The sequence below is a fragment of the Ooceraea biroi genome, chromosome 10, assembly GCF_003672135.1.
Source record: "Ooceraea biroi isolate clonal line C1 chromosome 10, Obir_v5.4, whole genome shotgun sequence".
NCBI lineage: Eukaryota > Metazoa > Arthropoda > Insecta > Hymenoptera > Formicidae > Ooceraea > Ooceraea biroi.
Genome location: NC_039515.1, coordinates 6113662 through 6141247, shown reverse-complemented (window position 1 = coordinate 6141247; position 27586 = coordinate 6113662). Strand labels below are relative to the sequence as shown.

Genomic DNA, 27586 nt, shown 5'->3' with positions numbered 1-27586 from the left:
TAGTTTCTCCAACAACAATTCGTAAAATATACCTTATTTTCAGCGTTCTAAAGCAGGCTCCCCCTTAAGGGGATGCTGGAGTTGCTAGTGAACTATTTTTTCACTAAGCGATGGTAATTGCAGTTTCGAAAATTCTCTTTATCGCTTGTGCAGAATAAAAAATCCTTTCCACAAATGAAGTATAGATAAAAAGAAAGTCCGCTCTACAGGACTTTATATTCAAAAGGAACAAGTTAGAAAAGACAAATGCAAGTTTTTAACTTTTGCCATTTTGAGTATAAAGTCCTGTAGAGCGGACTTTCTTTCTATCATACTTCATTTGTGGAAAAGGATTTTATCTGCACAAGCGATAAAGAGATTTTCGAAACTGCAATTACCATCGCTATAGTGAAAAAATAGTTCACTAGCAACTCCAGCATCCCCTTAAGGGGAAACCTGCTTTAGAACGTTGAAAATAAGGTATAATTTTACGAATTTTTTTGAGAAAACTATACAGCGGATCATTATAAAACTTTGATGCATTTATTAGTACATGTTTTAGATAACAAAAATTATTTGTTGATTTGAATATATCGCCTGTAGAGGTCGTCCTGGAGGCATCTTAGTGCAGCCGGCATTGTAAATTGGTGAGCATTCTCCTGCCTCCAAATTTCATCCAAACTGAAAAATTGAAATATTTTCTCGTTATTTATGAATTCCCACGTCGATGAACCTTTAATATTCATAAAAACATTAAGTTAAACAATTATTTTTGCATGAAAAAGTTCAACAACTTTGCCTAAAAATCATACTTTTGTGTTCTAAGCTCCACCATTTTGGCACTTTTCAACTTTTTTCTTCTCTCTTTGGTTCATCGACGATGGGAATTCATAAATAACGAGAAATATTTCAATTTTTCAGTTTGAGAAATTTGGAGGCAGGGAATGCTCACCAATTTGCAATGCCGGCGACGCGGCTGCACTAAGATTTCTCCAGGACGACCTCTACAAGCGATATATTCAAATCAAAAAATAATTTTTTTTATCTTTAAACATGTGTTAATAAATGCATCAAAGTTTTATAATGATCCGCTGTATAGTTTCTCCAAAAACAATTCGTAAAATATACCTTATTTTCAGCGTTCTAAAGCAGGCTCCCCCCTTAAGGTGATCTGGAGTCGTCTGTATTACCGGCGGAATTGGTCGATCTTACTGTACTAATTACTCTTTAATGATTGTATAGAATGAAAAATCCTTCTCCACGATTAAAGTATACAAAGAAATATACCGAGCGAAACTCGACTTTATGTTAAAAACGAGAAAAAAATTTACAGTTTTATTATCGGCTTATTGTGACGTCACCTCGTACATTAATGTTCTTAATATAAATGTTTGCAGTTTGTGTGGCCAAAATTCGATAATCGCAAGGACGGAACAAAATGAAAGAATATGGGGAAGCTTTTAGAAATGAGTTTAGAAGCCTAGTGTAAAAGTAATTAGTGCAGAAAGATTCGTGATCATCTCGTGCCTACGTATGCCTGTGAAATCATGCTGAATAAAAAATTGTGATTTTTTCCGTTTGAAAGTTAAGTCCTGCCTTTCACATTACTATTGCGTGTTACTTTCATCGTGGAAAAGGATTTTTCATTCTGTGAATTCAATAAAAGAAAATGCAGGAAAATCACCGATTCCGCCGGTAATTCAGACACCGCGACGGAGCTCACTGGCCACTCCAGGATCCCTTTAATAAAAAAACGAGTGTAATAATCGATGAGATATAAAGTGTATGCAAAAGTGATTGTACTTAAATTTTATTTATGCCTTTATATTTTCGTAACTTATTACACTCGTTTTTTATTAAAGGGATCCTGGAGTGGCCAGTGAGCTCCGTCGCGGTGTCTGAATTACCGGCGGAATCGGTGATTTTCCTGCATTTCTTTTTATTGAATTCACAGAATGAAAAATCCTTTTCCACGATGAAAGTACACGCAATAATGTAATGTGAAAGGCAGGACTTAACTTTCCAAACGGAAAAAAATCACAATTTTTTATTCAGCCATGATTTCACAGGCATACGTAGGCACGAGATGATCACGAATCTTTCTGCACTAATTACTTTTACACTAGGCTTCTAAACTCATTTCTAAAAGCTTCCCCATATTCTTTCATTTTGTTCCGTCCTTGCGATTATCGAATTTTGGCCACACAAACTGCAAAACATTTATATTAAGAACATTAATGTACGAGGTGACGTCACAATAAGCCGATAATAAAACTGTAAATTTTTTTCTCGTTTTTAACATAAAGTCGAGTTTCGCTCGGTATATTTCTTTGTATACTTTAATCGTGGAGAAGGATTTTTCATTCTATACAATCATTAAAGAGTAATTAGTACAGTAAGATCGACCAATTCCGCCGGTAATACAGACGACTCCAGATCACCTTAAGGGGGGAGCCTGCTTTAGAACGCTGAAAATAAGGTATATTTTACGAATTGTTTTTGGAGAAACTATACAGCGGATCATTATAAAACTTTGATGCATTTATTAACACATGTTTAAAGATAAAAAATTATTTTTGATTTGAATATATCGCTTGTAGAGGTCGTCCTGGAGAAATCTTAGTGCAGCCGCGTCGCCGGCATTGCAAATTGGTGAGCATTCTCCTGCCTCCAAATTTCATCCAAACTGAAAAATTGAAATATTTCTCGTTATTTATGAATTCCCATCGTCGATGAACCAAAGAGAGAAGAAAAAAGTTGAAAAGTGCCAAAATGGTGGAGCTTAGAACACAAAAGTATGATTTTTAGGCAAAGTTGTTGAACTTTTTCATGCAAAAATAATTGTTTAACTTAATGTTTTTATGAATATTAAAGGTTCATCGACGATGGGAATTCATAAATAACGAGAAAATATTTCAATTTTTCAGTTTGGATGAAATTTGGAGGCAGGAGAATGCTCACCAATTTACAATGCCGGCTGCACTAAGATGCCTCCAGGACGACCTCTACAGGCGATATATTCAAATCAACAAATAATTTTTGTTATCTTTAAACATGTACTAATAAATGCATCAAAGTTTTATAATGATCCGCTGTATAGTTTCTCCAAAAAAAATTCGTAAAATTATACCTTATTTTCAACGTTCTAAAGCAGGTTTCCCCCTTAAGGGGATGCTGGAGTTGCTAGTGAACTATTTTTTCACTATAGCGATGGTAATTGCAGTTTCGAAAATTCTCTTTATCGCTTGTGCAGAATAAAAAATCCTTTTCCACAAATGAAGTATAGATAGAAAGAAAGTCCGCTCTACAGGACTTTATACTCAAAATGGCAAAAAGTTAAAAACTTGCATTTGTCTTTTCTAACTTTGTTCCATTTTGAATATAAAGTCCTGTAGAGCGGACTTTCTTTTTATCTATACTTCATTTGTGGAAAAGGATTTTTTATTCTGCACAAGCGATAAAGAGAATTTTCGAAACTGCAATTACCATCGCTATAGTGAAAAAATAGTTCACTAGCAACTCCAGCATCCCCTTAAGGGGGGAGCCTGCTTTAGAACGCTGAAAATAAGGTATATTTTACGAATTGTTGTTGGAGAAACTATACAACGGATCATTATAAAACTTTGATGCATTTATTAGTACATGTTTAAAGATAAAAAAATTATTTTTTTATTTGAATATATCGCTTGTAGAGGTCGTCCTGGAGAAATCTTAGTGCAGCCGCGTCGCCGGCATTGCAAATTGGTGAGCATTCTCCTGCCTCCAAATTTCATCCAAACTGAAAAATTGAAATATTTTCTCGTTATTTATGAATTCCCATCGTCGATGAACCAAAGAGAGAAGAAAAAAGTTGAAAAGTGCCAAAATGGTGGAGCTTAGAACACAAAAGTATGATTTTTAGGCAAAGTTGTTGAACTTTTTCATGCAAAAGTAATTGTTTAACTTAATGTTTTTATGAATATTAAAGGTTCATCGACGATGGGAATTCATAAATAACGAGAAAATATTTCAATTTTTCAGTTTGGATGAAATTTGGAGGCAGGAGAATGCTCACCAATTTACAATGCCAGCTGCACTAAGATGCCTCCAGGATGACCTCTACAGGCGATATATTGAAATCAAAAAATAATTTTTTTATCTTTAAACATGTACTAATAAATGCATCAAAGTTTTATAATGATCCGCTGTATAGTTTCTCCAAAAAAAATTCGTAAAATTATACCTTATTTTCAACGTTCTAAAGCAGGTTCCCCCCTTAACTATACATAGTTTGTAATTTTTTGAAGTGTTTTAGGATAAATAAGATTAATAATTGGGATTGATGTAAATCGATTGAAGAATTAGCAATATTCTTATAATGTTCATACGAGGGAAAGAGAATAACTCGGAAACTTATGTGAAAGATCAGGACATAAAAAAATTGGACTTGCAAATAAGTATGCAGTAGCACAAAAATATTTAATGCTCTATGACGAACGTGGCGTCGCTAATTTGCGAACTGTCATCTCCGGACCCGTGGATGGATCTTATTCTTTCAGTCTCGATGTCGCCGACGTTTCCACCGGGATGCATTTTTATTGTGTACGTGCCAGTGCTACCCGACGAACTTGCGGACGGAACGCGCGAACCTGCGGACGCGTTCGTTTTTTCGAACAAAGCTGTCGAGTTGCGGGAAGGATCTCGATTATTGCCGCGAGGCGCGTGCTTATCATCTCGGAAGAGACCGTCGGGGAACCTCGCGGAACTCGCCGCACTGTCGGACAGAGCCTTGTCGAGTCTGCATCGATCCGAAAGTCTGTCGATTTCAGGCTCTTTCGCGCTTTTCGGCCGTTCCCTGGCGACAAGTCGGTGTCGCTTCTTCGTCTTTCGCTCGCCTTTCTCGGCAAACACGTTACGCGCGAGAACGAGGTTGCTGAACGCGCCGGACTCCACGGGAGAACTCCTACGCTCGTTCACGCTGAAAAGCTCAGTCTCGCAGAACTTTTCTGCGCTTCCTGCGAGAGCTCCTTCCAATACGTGAAGTGCATCCCCTTCGGCTTCTTTATGAATCGATTTGGCTTCAGCGGAGTCCTCGGGAGACGTCTTCAACAGCATTGAGTCGATCTTCTGGATGATGCAGTACAGACGATCCATGCTCCTCTTTTTCCAGTTGCGTTCCACTTCCCTCAAGCGACGGAGCTTCGTCCACAGTTGGTCGCGATCATCGCCGTCTTCGATTTGGATTATCGTGCAATCGACCGGAGGACGATAAGGCGGCGATATTTGTTTCATCGTGACCGTGTCGTCGGTGAATTCATCCCGCCGGGACAGAGGACGGTCGAAGACGTTCAGGATCACCTCGTTACCACGAATTTCCGACCCGTCTTCCGTGAGCTTCAAACCGACATCGTTGCCGCTCGCGTTTTTATTGAATCGCAAGATTCGAACTGGCGCTGGACCGCCGAACGTCGAGAACGCCAAGATGTGATCGTAGGGATGATAATCCACGCAGCTAACGACCAGCCTGGCGGACTTCTGCGAATCGCTCGTGTATCTGGCCTGATGCTTGCTCGTCTCCAGATTCCACACGTTCAGCGCGGAATCTTCCCCACCGCACAGGACTAATCCACCGCAGGGAGAGATGCAGGCTCTTAATTGTATTCTGTTAAAATAACCCGAAGATATCTGGTTAGCACGAAGCGCAATGCGAAAGGTTGGAAGAAAGTGAGAAGAGGACAACGATAGTATGAACAAATTATGGAATACAGCCCACATAGAAATTAGCATCCAGTGGATGTCCATGAAACCTCCATAGCTCCATGGGACATCTATCTCCACAATAGACGTCAGATGGACGTCTATTAGAGATCCATGATACCTTCATAGCTCCATGGGATATATTGGGTTGGCCAAAAAGTAATTGCGTTTTTTTTTATATAAATAAAAGGCGAATTTTTCATGGGAAACAAAAACTTTATTAAACAATATATTGTCCATTTTGTTTGATTATCTTTTGCCATTTTTCAGGCAACTTCATGATTCCGCGCTCAAAAAAGTTCTTATCTTTTTCAGCAAAAAACTATTCCAACAACGATTTCATATCCTCATCAGCAGTAAAGGTTTTACCATTCAAGGCGTTTTGCAAAGAACGAAACAAATGGTAATCTGATGGCGCCAGGTCTGGCGAATATGGTGGATGTGGTAACACATCCCATCCAAGCTGCAACAATTTTTCACGAGTGACCAAACTTGTACGTGGTCTAGCGTTATCGTGGTGAAACGCAACGCCTTTGCGATTCACCAATTCTCGACGTTTCTGTTTGATGGCATCATTTAATTTATCCAGTTGACGACAGTATACGTCTGAATTAATGGTTTGATTCCTCGCAAGCAGCTCAAAATACACAATACCTTTAAAGTCCCACCAGACTGACAGCATAATCTTTCTTTGGTGAATATCTGCTTTTCAAGTGCTTTCAGCAGGTTCATCACGATCTTTTTCGTTTGACGTTGTTGTAGACGATCCATTTTTCGTCGCCTGTTATCATGCGTTTCAAAAATCGATCATTTTCCTCACGTTTCAAAAGAGAATCGCAGGTGTCAATACGCTTAGTGAGATGAATTTCTTTCAGCTCATGTGCTACCCAAATATCGAGCTTACTAATGTATCCAAGTCGTTTTAAATGGTTTTCAACACTCGATTTCGATATGTCAAGATTCTCAGCAATCTCTCGTGTCGTTAAACGCCGATTCGAATCGATCAGTGCCTTTATTTTGTCGTCATCAATTTCGATTGGCCTTCCTGAGCGTGGTGCATCTTTCACATTAAAATCTGCAGATCGAAATTTAGTAAACGAATTTTGACACTGCCGCAGTTTTAAAGCATCTTCGCCATATACATGACATAACTTTTTATGAGCTTGCACAGCGTTTTTCCCTTTTCGGAAGTAACAAAACAAAATATGAGGAAAATGTTCTTTTTGATTTTCCATTTTGAAATCGACGGCAAAGAAACAATTGTTAACGAAATCGCGTGCTTTCTTTTTCTAAAACAAGCTTGAACCGTGAGTTGTTAACCTACATAATGAATTTGCGGTTTAGAATGAAGTTAGTTACGTTTCAAGACATGTATGTCCATCTATTGGAAAAAAACGCAATTACTTTTTGGCCAACTCAATATATCTCCATGGTGGAAGTCAGATAGACGTCCATTAGAGGTCCATCCTATCTCCATAATAGATGTCCTTTACAAATCCATTGCAGATGTCCATTAGACATCCATTATGGATGTATAATAGATTTATTAAACATATAGAGTATTTCCAATAAACTAATATTTAAGTTTCATTATTAATTACAATTTTTCAGCTAATTTTGTTTAACATTTAGAAATTCACAATATTATAGAATTTATTTTTAATTATTAATAATATATATATATATATATATAATTGAAGTTATATCTTACATAAATTTACATCCACCGAAAATCTGTAATGGACGTCCATTAGACGTATGTCATGGAGATTCGGAACATCCAGTAGAGATCCACTAGACATCCATTAGACGGCTACTAGAAATCCATAGTTCCGCCTTGCACGTCCAGTGGATCTGCATTAAGGCAGGAGCACAGACTTTTGCATAAGCGCATAAACAGATGCATAAGGAATTTGATTGGTCCATTTCCTTATGCACATGCTTATAGACCAATCAAATTTCTTATGCATCTTTTTATGCGCTTATGCAAAAGTCTGTGCTCCTGCCTTTAGACGTCTTTAAAGACGTCTATTAGACGTACCGTGGATCATTAATAGAAGATTCACGGAACCTCGGTGGACGATTAATGTATGTCCCATGGACCATGGACCATTAATGGAAGGTTCATAGAGCCTCGATGGACGACTAACCGACGTTTCGTGGCATCGAGGCTCCATGAAGCTTTCATTAATGATCCACGGAACGTCTAATAGACGTCCACCGATGCTCCATGAATCGTCCATAAATGATCCACGGATCGTCGGTTAGTCGTCCATCGAGGCTCCATGAAGCTTCCATTACTGATCCACGAAACGTCTAATAGACGTCCATCGATGCTCCATGAACCGTCCATTAATGATCCACGGAACGTCGGTTAGTCCCCAGGCAGCACATGTTAGTCTAATATATGTTTCTTAGACGTATCTAATGTCTAAGAAACATAAAGTACCATTTAAGAAACGGTTTAAATAGAAACCGTTTTTAGACCTAAATTTTAAAAACGTATTTTTCACGTTTCCACAGAAACGAAAATGTGTTTTATTAAATTGATTCAAAATTACATAATTAATATAGAAAAAAATAGTAATTTCTACTTAATTTGCGAGCATTAATTATTTGTACATCATACGTTTCAATGTACTCGATTATGGAACAAGAGACAAAAATCAACATAAGTGTGTGTGTGAGATTCCCTCTGATTCACCAAGCGACCGATAGATGGCCAGGCCAGGCGTGACGTTCTCGCAAGAAACATTTGCGTTATCACCTTATAAATAACCATCCGGAAAACCGATCTAGTACTCTTTTCTTCTTTTCTTTTGAAATCATTATTGCTTGAAGTGATATCTCATTCCAAAAGAGTGAGATTTCACTACACGAAATTTAGAGTAATTCATAAAATATGAAAATCTAGTTTTTATATTTATATTTATATTTATATTTATTTTATATTTATATACAAAAATGTGACTTAACTTTGTCTATCTCTGAGGCACTTATATATCATTATAGAATTGATAAATATTTTTCTGACGGTTTCTGAAACGTTTTTTTCCCGAAAAAGAAACGTTTCTTTTAACGTTTTTTCGTTGGACATTTTTCTTCGAAATAAACGTTTCAATAAAATGGTTATGAAACGTTACGTTAAAACGTTTATAACGGCTTTGAAACCAATGTGTGCTGCCTGGGTCGTCCATCGAGGCTCCATGAAGCCTCCATTAATGATCTACGGAACGTCGGTTAGTCGTCCACCGAGGCTCCGTGAACCCTCCATTAATGATCCACTAAACGTCCAATCGACGTCCCATGGACGTCTGTGAAGATGTCTAATGGAGGTCCATTGGACGTGCGCAAAGCGGAACTATGGATTTCTAGTGGCTATCCATTGGATGTCTAAAGGACGTCCACTGGATGGTCTGAACTTCCATGACAGACGTCCATTGGAGGTTTTCGTTTTATGTGGGAGGCAAGATTCTCGAAGCAGAATAGATGCGTTTCCGGGAGATATTGCAGAAAAGTGTTGCCAGCGTACCTTCGATTGTTTAGCTGCTTGTACTTCTGCAAGACCACGCCGGTCGCGAGATCCACTAATCGCAAGCCGTTGTCTCGCGAGTGCACGAGGAGCCTGGATTCAAGGGGATGCAACGCGATCGTATTGATAACGACGCCGTCGATCTCACGGATTTTTATTTTCCTCGACATGCACCACTCCCTCTTCGACGGCATCCTGCTGTTCCTCCGAACCGTCCAAAGAATTATCGAGCCCACACTGTCGGCAGTGATCAAGTTACCGTTTTTTTGAAAGACTACGGAATTGACGAAACCCTCGTGGCCCTCCAATTCCTGGCTCAGTTCTCGCTTCTTCGACTTTCTGTCGCTCGTCCAAATGCGAGCTACTTGATCGTAGCATCCTGTCGCCACGATCGTTCCCTTCTCGGGTCCGTACTTGGCGCAATAAACGTACGAAGGATGCGGCAGCATCTGCAACAGATTGCGTGGCTCTTTAGAAAATATATTAAGCAACTCGTCAAGCAAGTTAATAAAACGCAGAGGATTTTATCTGAACCTTTTATAAGTTTATTAAAAAAGAAAAAGACCTCTACATGTCTTCGTTCCATTTAATAAAGCAAAGGGAAATAATCGAGTTTCGCTTAATCACCTCGATGTGCTGTATAATTTGGTTGCGAACATCCCAGATACGCGCCGTTTGATCCGCGGACGCCGACAGCAAGTGATGATCGTTGCTGGACCAGTTCAGAGAGTACACGAAAGTCTTGTGACCGAGAAATCGAACGTGAATCTTGCCGGTTTCGACCTGAAACCCACGATACGGTGCACGACTTACAATTAGACTTATCGTTTCAGTGAGTAAACATTGCACCTCTTTAGACACAATTTTATAATGTTTGATACTTCTTTCGCAGCTCTCGCGCATTTAACTTCTCGGTGTCTGCGGTATTAACGCACCTCGTAAATGATAATCGGATAATTGTACTCCTCGGAATGGACGCAAGCCAGATACTTGCCGTCGTTGCTGAAGGCAACATAGAAGCAGCCGTTCTCGCTCGTTTCCGTCTCGAACATTATCTCATTTGGTACTTTGCAAGATTGGGCAGCCAGACGCGCCCACTTTGGCAGGCCGATCGACTCCGACGTACGCGTCGACGGTCCCCGTGAGACGCTCCGCGTGTCGTCCAAGAAATCGTCTAGCGGTAGCTGTTGATAAATTACGGGTTCCGATTTCCGCGGTGAGACCGACGTGATCGTCACGAGGAGGCTACTGGGATATTTATCTCTATTATTCGATTGCCACCAGCTGTACACCTGTAGAACATGTAGCAAAAAATAAGCATTTAGATCTCCTTACTTATTAAAATAATTCCAAATTAAATATTGGGTTGGCCAAAAAGTAATTGCGTTTCTTTTTATATAAATAAAAGGCGAATTTTTCATGGGAAACAAAAACTTTATTAAACAATATATTGTCCATTTTGTTTGATTATCTTTTGCCATTTTTCAGGCAACTTCATGATTCCGCGCTCAAAAAAGTTCTATCTTTTTCAGCAAAAAACTATTCCAACAACGATTTCATATCCTCATCAGCAGTAAAGGTTTTACCATTCAAGGCGTTTTGCAAAGAACGAAACAAATGGTAATCTGATGGCGCCAGGTCTGGCGAATATGGTGGATGTGGTAACATCATGGTAACACATCCCATCCAAGCTGCAACAATTTTTCACGAGTGACCAAACTTGTACGTGGTCTAGCGTTATCGTGGTGAAACACAACGCCTTTGCGATTCACCAATTCTCGACGTTTCTGTTTGATGGCATCATTTAATTTATCCAGTTGACGACAGTATACGTCTGAATTAATGGTTTGATTCCTCGCAAGCAGCTCAAAATACAGAATACCTTTAAAGTCCCACCAGACTGACAGCATAATCTTTCTTTGGTGAATATCTGCTTTTCAAGTGCTTTCAGCAGGTTCATCACGATCTTTTTCGTTTGACGTTGTTGTAGACGATCGATTTTTCGTCGCCTGTTATCATGCGTTTCAAAAATCGATCATTTTCCTCACGTTTCAAAAGAGAATCGCAGGTGTCAATACGCTTAGTGAGATGAATTTCTTTCAGCTCATGTGCTACCCAAATATCGAGCTTACTAATGTATCCAAGTCGTTTTAAATGGTTTTCAACACTCGATTTCGATATGTCAAGATTCTCAGCAATCTCTCGTGTCGTTAAACGCCGATTCGAATCGATCAGTGCCTTTATTTTGTCATCATCAATTTCGATTGGCCTTCCTGAGCGTGGTGCATCTTTCACATTAAAATCTGCAGATCGAAATTTAGTAAACGAATTTTGACACTGCCGCAGTTTTAAAGCATCTTCGCCATATACATGACATAACTTTTTATGAGCTTGCACAGCGTTTTTCCCTTTTCGGAAGTAACAAAACAAAATATGACGAAAATGTTCTTTTTGATTTTCCATTTTGAAATCGACGGCAAAGAAACAATTGTTAACGAAATCGCGTGCTTTCTTTTTCTAAAACAAGCTTGAACCGTGAGTTGTTAACCTACATAATGAATTTGCGGTTTAGAATGAAGTTAGTTACGTTTCAAGACATGTATGTCCATCTATTGGAAAAAAACGCAATTACTTTTTGGCCAACCCAATATATCAAGATTTAGTCTGTCTGAAAAATTCGTGGTCTTCTTTTTAAAAAATCTAAACACCTCGCATTTGTGTTTCCCATATCTCTTAAAGCTCTGTCTCGGTCTGTAAAGCTGCAACCGCACTTTCTTCTCCGTATGAAGAGTACCGTTGACACCTATTGGCTTGAGGAATGCCCAAGCAATTTTGTTCCAGCATCCCTCGCTACCTAAAACAGACATTTTATACTGATATTAATTCTTACCTACAGGTTTGTTTACAACAAACGCACTGACTCGTCTCAATTATACGCGTGAGAATTTACCGATTCTGTCGTAGCTCACGCTCGCTTCCGCGAAGCTCAAGAGGTCTATCACCTCGAAGAGGATCACCACTTGGTTGCCATCTTCGCGCCTCGTGATCGCGTTGAAGTCATGCTCGAAAATGAGCTCTTCCTCCCAAACCGGGATCATCGATCTGTTCTCCTTGAAGTCGAATTTGCCGGTGATCATCGGCTGAAGAAACCCATCGCCACTCCCTTTATTCTCCGCCGTGTTCATATTCAGATACGATCCCGTACGGGCGTCCACAATGTGCACCTTCACCATCGGTCGCTTCACGTTCACGTAATCCGCCTCCAGCACGTCAGCACGATGAATCGTCACGGAGATGTGCTTCATCTCCTCTTCCTCTTTTCTCTCCTTTCCGTTTCGCTGTCCATCTTTTTGTTTCCGCTGTCTCTTCTTCTTCTTTCGGGCTCCCGCGTCCGCCTCGAACGCGGAGCTCGCGTCCCTCGCGGATGAGCTTACTTCGCCGGAAGGCTTCTCCTTTCTGTGCAAGGGTCGCCCTCGTTTTCTTAACGATCCTTCCCGCTGAAACGTCTTCTCTCTTGTTCTCGACGACGGACGTTCCTCAGAAGTGATCGAGCTCGATCGAACGTCAGTGACCTTCTCCAGGCTCGTCGATGAATCGATCTTCTCAACACTGTTCTCTCTACTTTCAGAGGATCTCGCCTTCGAAGATCGGTCGTCGCTATCCACCAAACGCTCGCTCGTCGTCGCTACTTTCCCTCGGTTCTTCCTCCAGGACGTTGTTCCAGCCTCCTCGACATCCTTGACGCTCGCACGGTCGCGCATCCTTCTTATCTCGATCTTGGTGCTCTCCTTATTGTGATCAGTCTCGATTCGGAGCACCTCGTCGTCGTTCTCAGACGTGAACGCTGGATTGTCAAAGGGTAAAGCGTTCCGGCGCACGCTGGATCGCGGCATCGGAATCGGCGGTCTACGCGGCTCGTCGATCAACGGGGACCCAAGGTCGTCGCTCGTCCCGGGCAGTCGGATCACGCTGGTGTCCTTGGCCCAGCGCTTCCGCCGCGTTCGTGCCTTCGAGTCCCGCATCCCCTTCGCCACGCTCGCGGTGTTCCACTGCCTCCGCTGGCGTGGCTTCTCATCAAGGGACTCGCTGCTCTTCGTCGGCAGCTCGAGTTCCTCTATTAGATCCGCAGTTCGATCATCGTGCGACTCTTTGCTCCTTCGGTCTTTCGCGAAACTTCTGCGCTTGATGGAGCGGCTCCTCGGAGGACCTTCGCTCGCGCCCGAGGAAGCTTTCGACTCCTCGGAGGACCGTTTAGCCGCTTTATCGTCGAATTCGACCGCGAGATCGCTCGCGTCGTCTCGTTGTCGGCGGTCCAACTTGCCGCTCTCGTCGTGAACGTCCGCGACGACGTTCATCGTTGTTTTCAACGGTGTCACGCTTTCCGTCGACTCCTCGAAGAAGGACGGCACGTCGCGCGATCTTCTCAGTCTTCTGTCTCTGGTGGACTCGACGGGCTTAGCCATTCTCTCGACGGGGCTTTCTTCAGCACTGTTAGGGCTAGAAGAAGCAAGGTTGCTACGAGAAAGCATCGCGTGCGTCCCAGTTGCATACGCGAATCGATACGCTACGGAACTAACGCGTGCACTTGTGATACCATCGCGATGGTCAAGGAAAGTAATTCGGTGTTATATATACTTCCCATAATTGCCATTCTTCAAGCGTTTAATAACTGCACCAATTCGCTATCCGCTATCCGCAAGGACTGCAATTGCGTTGCCACGAACGAGCGTACGCCAGGTGCGCGCGTGTACTGATCGCACGTTTCTACGGAAGTGCGGATCGATCGATAGCGGCCACGACAGCCACGAGCTTCGTCATTTGAACGCTGCTTTCTCAATGTCCAATTTTTAACTTTCAGCTTCAACTTGCGGAATTAATGCTATTATTCGGGGAAACAAGACGGAAAATATTCGGTCGTCCGGAAAGTTCGTGCCGATTTTGAAGGAAAATTCAAAGGCAACATTTTTTTATGTCGATAAATATTTATTGACTTATGTATGCACCGTTTTGTTTCACAACCTTTGTCCATCTTTCACGCAACTGGAAGATGCCATTCTCCCAGAACTTCTTAGGTTTCTCGGCGAAAAATTCCTCAAGGTGGTTTTTTATGTCGATCAAAGAGTTGAAGTTCTTGCCGCTAAGAGAATTTTGCACAGACCTAAATAAGTGAAAGTCTGAAGGTGCAATGTCTGGTGAATACGGTGGGTGAGGTAGCACATCCCAGCCAAACTCCAACAATTTTTGTCGGGTAGTCAAAGAAACATGAGGTCTGGCATTGTCCTGATGGAACACGACGCCCTTCCTATTAGCTAATTCTGGACGTTTTTCCTGAATCGCTGTCTTTAATTCGTCCAGTTGCGAGCAGTACTTATCTGCATTTATCGTTTGGTTGTGTGGTAGGAGCTCATAATATGGGATTCCTTTCCAATCCCACCAGACACAGAGCATGACTTTTTTTGGATGAAGGCCGGCTTTCGGAGTGGTTAATGCTGGTTCATTTCGCTTACCCCAGGATCTTTTTCGTTCTACATTGTTGTAAATGATCCATTTTTCGTCACCCGTCACTAATTGCTTCAAAAATGGTACGTTTTCGTTGCGCTTGTACAGCGAGTCGCAGATGGAAATGCGATCCATTAAATTTTTTCGGCCAAATTATGCGGAACCCATACATCATAGCGACTTACGTAACCAAGCTTCACTACATGATCGTGGACAGTGGTTTTCGATATTTTCAGTATCTCTGCTAATTCACGTGTCGTGTAGCGCGGGTTATTCTCGATCAGTGTCTTGATTTGGTCATCGTCAGTAGTAGAGGGTCTGCCCGAGCGTTCTTGGTCTTTAAGGTTAAAATCACCAGCTCTAAACTTAGCGAACCACTTACGTACGGTTCTTTCAGCTAAAGCGCCTTCTCCGTAAACAGAACATATCGAATTTGTTGCTTGTGAGGCATTTTTGCCTTTCCGGTAATAGAAAAGCATCAAGTGTCTAAAATGTTCTTTGTTTTCTTCCATCTTCAAAAGAGTACAAAACTGACACGAATCAATTTATCTGAAACAACTTTTTTCCTAAAGATGCGTTGAAATGTCACCTTTAAGCATATGTATATAAATCGTATGTTTTCAATAACATTGATATATTCAGACATGTTCCAACGCCATCTATTAAAAATCGGCACGAACTTTCCGGACGACCCAATAAAACAGAAAAAAATGTCTTATATCAGTACTAATCCTTTATTAATAATTTATTAGTAAAATACGAGTTACTTACAACATACGTTCAATTCCTAGTCGCTTAGCGAAAGTTCCTTTCTTTCCTTACCTTGCGTTAATTGTAATTGCCGTTCTGAATCACGTTGTTATTTAGTTCGACATTACTTGCCTGTTGCGCCAATTCCTGCAAGGTAATAGCAATATCTACGTGCCTGTTTGCGCAAAGTTAGACATATAGTCGCATATTCAATGACTACCCAGCAAACACAAAATATAACTATTATATAACACAGAAGTAACACGTAATATAACAACTGTTATATGTTATTAATGTTGAGGTTGCATAATTTACTTTGTAACTGCAACATAACTGCGTTATAAAACTGTTATACATTGGTTATAATAATATAACAGTAATATAACTGAAATATGCGATATTATATAACTGTAATATTTGCATATTATGTCTATGTTATGTATCATTTTTAACATTCAGATGTCGAGTTGTCCGGTAGATGGCTTCGTTTCTCGCACGCAAAATATAATACAAAATATATATAGGGACGGTGATCACGGCAGGGCACAACTTGTTGTATCGTAAGTCCATTTCTACGATGAAGTGGTACATTTTGAACGAATAATAAATAAGAGGAAAGTACGAACTCGTACATAACGTTTAGGAAAATAGATTAAACGTGCACCTGTAGTTGTAGAGAGAGGAAGAAAGAATAAATAATATATATTCCATTTATATAACATTTAAATAACATTTTAGTAACACGTTATATTATTGTTATATTACTGCAATTTCGTTTGAGTGGGAAATTACAACCAACATATACGTTACATGTAACGAACATGTTATATTGCGTGTTACATTCTGTTGTATTATGGCAATATCATTGTTGTATGACTGTGTTTGCTGGGTAGGTAATTCATTTTACCGCGTTAATCAGATTTTCGTATTCCTCCTCGCACTGTGTTATCAGCGCGTTCCGCAGATCGCTGCAGGATTCTTTAACTTCGTCTCGTTCGTCCGGCTTCGAGGCAGCATCGACGAAATCCGATTCGCCATGCGTCTTCAGGGTCTTCATTTTCAATCGTAACTCTCTGTTTTTCGCTTCTATCACTTTCTCCCTGCGAGTTTCGCGATCAAGGAGCTAAGGAAATTCAGTATTGTTAATTACTACTAAAGAAATATTAGTCGAATATATAATTTTTTTTCTTGTTATATAACAAGACAAAATGTAAAAACAATTATTTTCCTCGATCTGATATTTACCGCTGTTAGCAGCACTTTATCGTTCTTTTGATTTATCGTTAAAACTTCCGAGAATTCAAGTAAATAGGTTGAACCTTTTTTGTTCGCGACTGCAGCCAGCTGTCCTTGTTCGTGGGGTCGCAAACAAGTCAAACTTTCATCGCATATCTTCAAATAAATTATTGATAAATAAGGATAGATATAGATTGCGATTATCTGTTATGAGATTATAAATAAATTGCCTAATCGATTACTTTCACGCTAAGGACCGGACTGTCTTGCTGAATTAGAAAATCCCACACATCCAACGTTCCGTCCGTTTTAATCAGGTAGTACACGGAATAACGTGTCGTGCTCCAGGCGCCGCCCGTTAGAAAATCCCGATGGCCGCTGATTCGTGGATTTACATATTTATAACATTTATGGTTTCATATGCTAATGGACTCCACTCGTGAAAATATCCCGTATTCCTATCGTTTTTAAACTTACGGCGTCCAAGCTATGCAGGATTCCCTGCAGTCCTCTGCCCAAATCCTCGAGGTCCAATCACCAACCGTCAGAAAATTTTTTACGAACGTTGGATTCCTCTCCAAACTAATGACCGGACCGTATTGAGCTCTGAATCTCGTCGCGATTTTCTCGCCGGGTGTCTTGCCCTTGCGAGTGCCAGATACCACGATGCCTGAATAATATCATGATTACTTTCACTACAAGAGACAATAGGCAATCTTAATTTTTAATATAAAAATAAAAAAATAATATACAGCTTCGAGACAGAGCATGATATCAATAAATAATGAGACATTTTACAAGACCATTTTCTAAGCCGCACATGAACCGCGTTCCCATCGACGATTCAAATTGCAGAGCCGAGATGCCAGTCGCTTTGTCTACATTTTGATCCTCTGGCTTTAGCAAATCAATGACCAGTGTCTCCGTCGGAGTCAGCATTTTTCTGGTGTCCCACCACTTTATCTACGGGCAAGCGTATTCGTTCTACTCTGTGACCCTAGTACCCAGTAAGCAAAATGTGTGCAATCTGCCAGCAGATTGGCAACAGATTACTGCAGAAGTTGATAGCAAATTCGCATCCGTTATGTCCGCGTTAGGATAGTGATCTGCCAGCAGAGCCTGCTAACAGACTCTCACGGCAGATTGGCGGCAGAAACCGAGCAGGATCTGTTAACATCTGACGGCAGATTGACGGCAGAAACCGAACAGAATCTGCAGCTTTTGGCCATTCATATTTACGATATATTAAAGCATGTGTTTACTTTTAACACACTATAAATTGTTAAAAGAACGCATTTGTTTGTTTGTTCAATTAAAGTACATTTGGCTTGATGTGTCTTTCTGACAGTTCGTTGCGTAATCTCTCTCTTATTGTTAATTTGTTCTAATCTGAAGTCCGAATTTCGCTTTCGAACTTCAGATTGCATGTGGCGTGCGTGAACTACGTGGACGTTGTCCATGGGAGCCTCTGTGCCGCGAGTGCAAAAATGTTCAGAAAAATTAATATTGTCATGCCAAGGCGCGTATATTAACTTATATAACTGTTAGGCTAAATCTTAACATCGAGCAAGAACTCGACGCGTGCACCGCATAGCGGTGCGGAGCGAAAACGCATATTCATAGCCGTGTAAATTTGAATACTGTCAAAAGCTGCGGATCCTGTTCGGTTTCTGCTGCCAATCTGCCGTTAGATTCCGCGCGCGCAGATCTTGCTCGGTTTCTGTCGACAATCCGACTTCGAGCCATGTTTGCGGATTCTGCTCGGTTTCTGCCGCCAACCTGTTCTTAGGTTTTGTGAGCAAGCTCTGTTACATTTCTGGCACCAATTTGTCGCATTAATCGTTAACAACAACTTCTGTATCAAATTTGTTGTCTTTTGGCTGGCAATAGTTGATAGCACCCAGTAAGCAAAATGTGTGCAATCTGCCAGCAGATTGGCAACAGATTACTGCAGAAGTTGATAGCAAATTCGCATCCGTTATGTCCGCGTTAGGATAGTGATCTGCCAGCAGAGCCTGCTAACAGACTCTGACGGCAGATTGGCGGCAGAAACCCAGCAGGATCTGTTAACATCTGACGGCAGATTGACGGCAGAAACCGAACAGAATCTGCAGCTTTTGGCCATTCATATTTACGATATATTAAAGCATGTGTTTACTTTTACACACTATAAATTATTAAAAGAACGCACTTGTTTGTTTGTTAAATTAAAGTACATTTGGCTTGATGTGTCTTTCTGATAGTTCGTTGCATAATCTCTCTCCTATTGTTAATTTGTTCTAATCTGAAGTCCGAATTTCGCTTTCGAACTTCAGATTGCATGTGGCGTGCGTGAACTACGTGGACGTTGTCCATGGGAGCCTCTGTGCCGCGAGTGCAAAAATGTTCAGAAAAATTAATATTGTCATGCCAAGGCGCGTATATTAACTTATATAACTGTTAGGATAAATCTTAACATCGAACAAGAACTCGACGCGTGCACCGCATAGCGGTGCGGAGCGAAAACGCATATTCATAGCCGTGTAAATTTGAATACTGTCAAAAGCTGCGGATCCTGTTCGGTTTCTGCTGCCAATCTGCCGTTAGATTCCGCGCGCGCAGATCTTGCTCGGTTTCTGTCGACAATCCGACTTCGAGCCATGTTTGCGGATTCTGCTCGGTTTCTGCCGCCAACCTGTTCTTAGGTTTTGTGAGCAAGCTCTGTTACATTTCTGGCACCAATTTGTCGCATTAATCGTTAACAACAACTTCTGTATCAAATTTGTTGTCTTTTGGCTGGCAATAGTTGATAGCACCCAGTAAGCAAAATGTGTGCAATCTGCCAGCAGATTGGCAACAGATTACTGCAGAAGTTGATAGCAAATTCGCATCCGTTGTGTCCGCGTTAGGATAGTGATCTGCCAGCAGAGCCTGCTAACAGACTCTCACGGCAGATTGGCGGCAGAAACCGAGCAGGATCTGTTAACATCTGACGGCAGATTGACGGCAGAAACCGAACAGAATCTGCAGCTTTTGGCCATTCATATTTACGATATATTAAAGCATGTGTTTACTTTTACACACTATAAATTATTAAAAGAACGCATTTGTTTGTTTGTTCAATTAAAGTACATTTGGCTTGATGTGTCTTTCTGATAGTTCGTTGCATAATCTCTCTCCTATTGTTAATTTGTTCTAATCTGAAGTCCGAATTTCGCTTTCGAACTTCAGATTGCATGTGGCGTGCGTGAACTATGTGGACGTTGTCCATGGGAGCCTCTGTGCCGCGAGTGCAAAAATGTTCAGAAAAATTAATATTGTCATGCCAAGGCGCGTATATTAACTTATATAACTGTTAGGCTAAATCTTAACATCGAACAAGAACTCGACGCGTGCACCGCATAGCGGTGCGGAGCGAAAACGCATATTCATAGCCGTGTAAATTTGAATACTGTCAAAAGCTGCGGATCCTGTTCGGTTTCTGCTGCCAATCTGCCGTTAGATTCCGCGCGCGCAGATCTTGCTCGGTTTCTGTCGACAATCCGACTTCAAGCCATGTTTGCGGATTCTGCTCGGTTTCTGCCGCCAATCTGTTCTTAGATTTTGTGAGCAAGCTCTGTTACATTTCTGGCACCAATTTGTCGAATTAATCGTTAACAACAACTTCTGTATCAAATTTGTTGTCTTTTGGCTGGCAATAGTTGATAGCAGATAGTTAGCATCATCTGCTTTCGGCAGACTTGGCTATCTGGGTAGTGAACTGTAGCGATTGTTATCACGCATGAATTATACCTGTCCGTCTTTTGAGGCGCTAAAGAACTCGGTGCCGGTCTTGGAATTGATCCACAAGGTTTTGTCGCAGGGATCCCTGTGGCTGAACTCTATCGAGCTGATGTCCACTAGTTCCGGTCCCCTTCTAACGTCCCAGCAGGCCACCTGACCGGTCATTAGACCGCTCACCAGGATGTTACTGTCCTTAGGATTGTACTCCAACGTCAATGTCGGGCAAAATGGTTTCAGTGTCATGTAGGGACTGTTCGGATTCTCTACACAATGTTTTCGAATAAATCTGCTGCAATCGACAATGATATCCGACTTAATAGATTCTGGCTCAACGTACCCACTTCCCAGATGTACGACGTGTAATTGCTGCTGAAACTCTTCTTGAAATTGGCGTTGCTGTAACTGGCCGCGAAGCGATTGCCCTGATCCGGCGACCACGACAGATGAGTGATAGATCGTTTCGCTATTAAGGGATCGCGGTAAACGTTCACCGTGCGCGAGAAGGCTCTCTGTATTAGCGGGGTCGCCTCCACGTCGGCGAAAAATTGCTCGTAGATGTTGCACGCGTTATTTTGCAGTATGTAGTGTTCCATCGACTTGAAAGCAAGGTCACGTGTAAGTATGCCGATCAGTTTCAAATATCTCAAGAGAACAGACATCGGAGATGATCGTTACGGGCAACAATTGCAGCATCGTGTGGAGAAACAGTTCATCTTTCTCGATTTTGCGCCTGTACCTGACCGTCTGCTCCAGGTCCTTCATATTTATATCTTTTGGCCAGCCGCCCTCGTAATGGAACATCTTGCTGTCCCTGTATGTCGCGGTAGGTGTGTTTACCTGTCGCACACATGATGTCCCTAATGAAATATTTCAATAAGTGTTTAAATAAATGTTCGTACCTCGTGGACCGCGTAAACTTTGCTGCATTGCGTGGCGTGCGTCACGGGATCGGTTCTAACGTAATTGTTCATTAACGCTGGATCCGATTTGATTTCCACTTCCACTTTATCATTATCTGAAAAATTGCACTTCTTCCCAAAGTGCATTCTTTTTTTCGTATAAGCATATTCCGCATCCATCGCGGGTAAGAAGAGCGAGATATTATGTGCAGGAAATATAGGAATACAGAATCTTGAGATTCGCGAGATTCGCAATGATGAAATTTTATATTCCTTAAATACTCGCGTAAAAGAGCTTAATAAAACTTTTCTACTTATCGACGTAACGCAATGAAAAAGAATCCTAAAATAATTCTTAAAGCGAAATGAAGCTCTGCGTAAGCAAAGAAGCAGGTATCTTTATTAGATACACATACAATGGTTACTATAGTAACATAGGATATATGTCGCAGGAACTTAGTTATCCGTTCTTACTAAGACCGGGATGTTAGGATTTAAGCCTTGATGCAAAATGTACATTGTTTTGTACGCCTGTATATATTCCGCACTTGTAGGATCGATATTAGACTTGATAGCTGGTACTACATCGCGTAAAATAATCTGTATCAATGCATTCAAGTACTCCGTGCGCTGGAATTTCTGCATCGCCTCGTACAGCGTCAGTAACTGTCTTTTGTTACTGTACCTTACATTGTACGATTTTGAAAAACCTAGAATAAAATTCAGGTGTGAGGTATATCGAAGAAAATTAAATAAAACTTCAATGAAAATTAAATTATTGTGGATTAAGATGATCAGCATTAATAAGAAATGCGAATTTACTTTTAAGCTGTTCCGCACAGGAAGCATTCCAAATGCCGTTCAACATCCATCCTCTTGTCAAAGAAATATTACAAAACGGTCTTTCAGTAATCGGTCTTGCAATGTCTTCAAGATTATACGATTTCAAAACAACCGCTAAGTCGGTGAAAGTGTTTCTTATGCGACTGAGTTCCGTTGGCTGCAAGTCTTCTTCGAAAATATTACTGAACGCAGATACTGAATCTGCCGCTGCTTTTAGCAACTGAGACTCTTGTGATGAACAACCTTGCGTAGCTACATCCTGGTTAAGAATAAAATAAGTAATATCAAATAAATGTTGTACCCGCATGTAGATACACACCCTCAGAAAGGATTTCTGATAACAAGACGAAAAATATTCTTGACCAATTTAATCGTATTACGAGTATAAAAAATATGAAAATAAAACAATTTTTAATTTAAATCAGTAATTTCTATTCTTCTCTCTCGAATTAAGGGGGGAGCCTGCTTTAGAACGCTGAAAATAAGGTATATTTTACGAATTGTTTTTGGAGAAACTATACAGCGGATCATTATAAAACTTTGATGCATTTATTAGTACATGTTTAAAGATAAGAAAATTATTTTTTGATTTGAATATATCGCCTGTAGAGGTCGTCCTGGAGAAATCTTAGTGCAGCCGCGTCGCCGGCATTGCAAATTGATGAGCATTCTCCTGCCTCCAAATTTCGTCTGAACTGAAAAATTGAAATATGTTCTCGTTATTTATGAATTCCCATTGTCGATGAACCAAAGAGAGAAGAAAAAAGTTGAAAAGTGTCAAAATGGTGGAGCTTAGAACACAAAAATACGATTTTTAGGCAAAGTTTTTGAACTTTTTCATGCAAAAATAATTGTTTAACTTAATGTTTTTATGAATATTAAAGGTTCATCGACGATGGGAATTCATAAATAACGAGAAAATATTTCAATTTTTCAGTTTGGATGAAATTTGGAGGCAGGAGAATGCTCACCAATTTACAATGCCGGCTGCACTAAGATGCCTCCAGGACGACCTCTACAGGCGATATATTGAAATCAACAAATAATTTTTTTATCTTTAAACATGTACTAATAAATGCAACAAGTTTTATAATGATCCGCTGTATAGTTTCTCCAAAAAAATTCGTAAAATTATACCTTATTTTCAACGTTCTAAAGCAGGCTCCCCCCTTAAGGGCATGCTGGAGTTGCTAGTGAACTATTTTTTCACTATAGCGATGGTAATTGCAGTTTCGAAAATTCTCTTTATCGCTTGTGCAGAATAAAAAATTCCTTTTCCACAAATGAAGTATAGATAGAAAGAAAGTCCGCTCTACAGGACTTTATACTCAAAATGGCAAAAAGTTAAAAACTTGCATTTGTCTTTTCTAACTTTGTTCCATTTTGAATATAAAGTCCTGTAGAGCGGACTTTCTTTCTATCTATACTTCATTTGTGGAAAAGGATTTTTTATTCTGCACAAGCAATAAAGAGAATTTTCGAAACTGCAATTACCATCGCTATAGTGAAAAAATAGTTCACTACCAACTCCAGCTTCCCCTTAAGGGGGGAGCCTGCTTTAGAACGTTGAAAATAAGGTATAATTTTACGAATGTTTTGGAGAAACTATACAGCGGATCATTATAAAACTTTGATGCATTTATTAGTACATGTTTAAAGATAAGAAAATTATTTTTTGATTTGAATATATCGCTTGTAGAGGTCGTCCTGGAGAAATCTTAGTGCAGCCGCGTCGCCGGCATTGCAAATTGGTGAGCATTCTCCTGCCTCCAAATTTCGTCTGAACTGAAAAATTGAAATATGTTCTCGTTATTTATGAATTCCCATTATCGATGAACCAAAGAGAGAAGAAAAAAGTTGAAAAGTGTCAAAATGGTGGAGCTTAGAACACAAAAATACGATTTTTAGGCAAAGTTTTTGAACTTTTTCATGCAAAAATAATTGTTTAATTTAATGTTTTTATGAATATTAAAGGTTCATCGACGATGGGAATTCATAAATAACGAGAAAATATTTCAATTTTTCAGTTTGGATGAAATTTGGAGGCAGGAGAATGCTCACCAATTTACAATGCCGGCTGCACTAAGATGCCTCCAGGACGACCTCTACAGGCGATATATTCAAATAAAAAAATAATTTTTGTTATCTTTAAACATGTACTAATAAATGCAACAAGTTTTATAATGATCCGCTGTATAGTTTCTCCAAAAAAATTCGTAAAATTATACCTTATTTTCAACGTTCTAAAGCAGGCTCCCCCCTTAAATAAGATTGTCTTACTGTCTCGAGACAAGAGTAACATATACAAATTTATGCTTATATATTCTTGTATGTAGAATAATTTGATATTAGCGCCACTTTATAGTAGGCTTTGTCGATGTCGACGCATCATTTTCTCACAGTCGCTCGTCGACTCGGCGCTTCTGCGTTCTTTATTCCGATAAAACGGCCAATATTTATGTGTTGCGATCGAAAATCGGGAAAGTGTTTCTGTTATTTACAATGAATAAGTGCAATACTCTACAAGAAATATTAAAAGGTATGGAAATGTAAGTAAGTATATACAATATACTTACTTGAGAAATAAGATTCGAGATAAGACATTTCCATATCTTTTAATATTTCTTGCAGAGTATTGCACTTATTCATTGTAAATAACAGAAACACTTTCCCGATTTTCGATTGCAACACATAAATATTGGCCGTTTTATGCAGATTCTACAAATTCTCTTACAAGAATAGAATAAGATGTCTTTTAGATCTCACAATATTCTTAAATCAAGAAAATTTTGAACTTGCTACAAATTTGTATCTAAATCCTTCTGAGAAAATTAATGAGATAGCGCCAAGATTATTTGAATCTAGATTTTCGAATTTTCTATTCAAGATTAAAATATGCTTCTTTTCAATAATAAATATGATTGTCGCTATAGCGATCTTATTTTATGATAGATTAAAGAGTAATAGCATTAAGTCCAGAAATCTTTTCTGTGGGTGCATGCGTGCGTATAGCCCATAAAGTTATATTTCCTCCTGCATTTACGTTACCGTTGCGTTAAATGCCTTTAGAAAAGCATCAACTGATTTATTTCTCTTCTTCTTATCACCCAAGGTGGCCTCTTCATTTTTTAAAAACGCGTAATATGTTCTCAATACTTTGACAATTTCATTAGGTACAGTAAAATGCTGAAGCGCTTCCACCACATCTATCATTACAATCTGCTCTTCAACGGATCGACATAAATTATGCCCATGTACAGGACAATTATCTTTAGTATTGTCAGCAGAAGGAATTAACGCGCTGTCGATAGACTGATGCGTTTTATGTATCAAATCGTTCAATTTAGCAGCTGACGTGGTCGGCGATTCAAGAGCCTTCCTCGCCTGAAATAGAAACGCACGATAAAACAATTGTATACCAAAAGATTTGTGGATATTCATGATAACAATTGTTATTAATTTCAATCCTTTATACCGTCGTTGTGTTACATACATCTCGCGGAGTACCATGAGAACCACCATCGTCAACCTGTAGCTTATTTCCCGAACTTATTCTTTTGACGTTCAATTTATTCTCCAGAATAAAGTTCTTTCCTTTTTTCGATTTTACTGTAACTCCTTTGGGCAATTTACTTGATTGTACTTTATTAGTTACGTTGCTCTGTCTTGTACTGCTGGCCAGTTTAGGCGATCTCGTCGCAGCAGAGGGTACTTTATCAGTTTGAGATACACTTGCTTTCTTACAAGCGGGACTTTTCGTAGCGCTCGGTTTTTGCGTTGCAACATTGCTTCCCGATAATTTCTTACGATCGCTAGTTGACGTAGGATTGGATAAATAGATACTTTCAAGCGTCTCTTTTCTCGTAGGTCTTTTTTTCGTTGTTGCGTTAAGCTTCAATTTTTCCCGCAGCTCTTGCGCCAGAATTATCGTTCTGCTTATCCCCACGGCAATTTCCTCAGCTTCGTTTTCACTTGTGATCTACTCAACGATAAGAAATAAAGTAAGTTCATGTTGACTTTTATATATATATATATATATATATATATATATATATATATATATACAGGGTGGCCCATTTTAATTTATACAGTCGATTTTTTAAAAAACTAAAAGAGATACGAAAAAATGTTTCAGACAGACATGTCACGATTTCGAGGGGGACATAAGATGATACCATTGGTTTGACCTTGAATAGTCGTTTGAAGGTCACGCGAAAATCACCTTCAATTTCTTAAATTGAAACCCCAACTTTTTATTGCAGATTCTTATTCTCCATCGAAAAGTAAGTAACTTTTGTCTGAAACATTTTTCCGAAAAATGTCATCTTATGTCCTTAAAATGATCTTCAAGATGAGTTTTGAGGACATTTTAAGGACATAAGATGACATTTTTCGGAAAAATGTTTCAGACAAAAGTTACTTACTTTTCGATGGAGAATAAGAATCTGCAATAAAAAGTTAGGGTTTCAATTTAAGAAATTGAAGGTGATCTTCGCGTGACCTTCAAACGACTATTCAAGGTCAAACCAATGGTATCATCTTATGTCCCCCTCGAAATCGTGACATGTCTGTCTGAAACATTTTTTCGTATCTCTTTTAGTTTTTTAAAAAATCGACTGTATAAATTTAAATGGGCCACCCTGTATATATATATATATATATATATATATATATATACACACACATGCAGACACAAATTGCAAATGTACGTGAAGCGTAAACGATCATACTTTCTTGCAGTTACAAATACTCTCATCCGCTTGTTTTTCAACGACGATCTTCGTCTGCCACGGCTTTAAAACGAACATTGCTTCGTCGCAATCTCTCTTTAACATCTCTTTCACTTTCTCCGTGATTAATAAAGTGTCTTGCAACAATGTGTGTAAATCGGACGTATTCAACGCGCAATGATCCATTACTTCGGCACGTCTGCAATCCTGGTAAAAAAAATACAAGCAAGATATTATTAGCAGAAAACTAAAAGGAAATTAATGTTAGGGAAAAATATTCGCGTGTGCCGCTCAAAGTGTTAATTTTCGTAATTAGCCAATAAAGCAACAACCGGCAATAAGATAATAAGATAACCATACGATTATCTGTTCATGTTGTTACGTCGAATCGGTACGTTAGGTAATAACTGCATGTTATTACCTAATTATGTTGCTAATTTTGTAATTAGTACATTGCTTGTTACAAACTGAATACTTGATGTATTGTAGAGAAAATAGTTAAAAATTATATTTGTATGTACAGAGTGTATATAGCCATATATATATATACAGCATAGCAATGGCAATAAAATGGACATAAACCAGAATAGAATATTTTTATATATTAAGAATAATATATA

The 27586-nt window shown here is 39.7% G+C and overlaps 4 protein-coding genes across 6 annotated transcripts in view; all 4 read right to left on the bottom strand.

Annotated features, from left to right (window-relative positions):
• The window catches only part of LOC105286194 (transcriptional adapter 2B), a 152619-nt gene that overhangs the window by 25866 nt on the left and 99167 nt on the right, over nt 1–27586 (bottom strand). The window lies entirely within an intron of this gene.
• Nucleotides 4417–14235, bottom strand: LOC105285800 (jouberin). The gene is made up of 6 exons (XM_026972892.1): nt 12198–14235; nt 11956–12101; nt 10183–10539; nt 9875–10030; nt 9248–9696; nt 4417–5620 (listed from the first exon to the last, which is right to left on the bottom strand). Exons 1-6 carry the CDS (start codon nt 13774–13776, stop codon nt 4438–4440), a joined length of 3870 nt encoding a protein of 1289 aa, XP_026828693.1. The 5' UTR covers nt 13777–14235; the 3' UTR covers nt 4417–4437.
• Nucleotides 15383–21665, bottom strand: LOC105285805 (dynein intermediate chain 2, axonemal). Its single transcript, XM_026972893.1, has 10 exons — nt 21394–21665; nt 21170–21331; nt 20832–21090; nt 20504–20757; nt 17536–17695; nt 17210–17402; nt 16975–17110; nt 16742–16888; nt 16404–16619; nt 15383–15643 (listed from the first exon to the last, which is right to left on the bottom strand). Exons 1-10 carry the CDS (start codon nt 21571–21573, stop codon nt 15575–15577), a joined length of 1776 nt encoding a protein of 591 aa, XP_026828694.1. The 5' UTR covers nt 21574–21665; the 3' UTR covers nt 15383–15574.
• LOC113562717 lies at nt 21775–27522 on the bottom strand. Its single transcript, XM_026972894.1, has 5 exons — nt 26967–27522; nt 25712–26215; nt 25285–25620; nt 22216–22495; nt 21775–22103 (listed from the first exon to the last, which is right to left on the bottom strand). Exons 1-5 carry the CDS (start codon nt 27150–27152, stop codon nt 21850–21852), a joined length of 1560 nt encoding a protein of 519 aa, XP_026828695.1. The 5' UTR covers nt 27153–27522; the 3' UTR covers nt 21775–21849.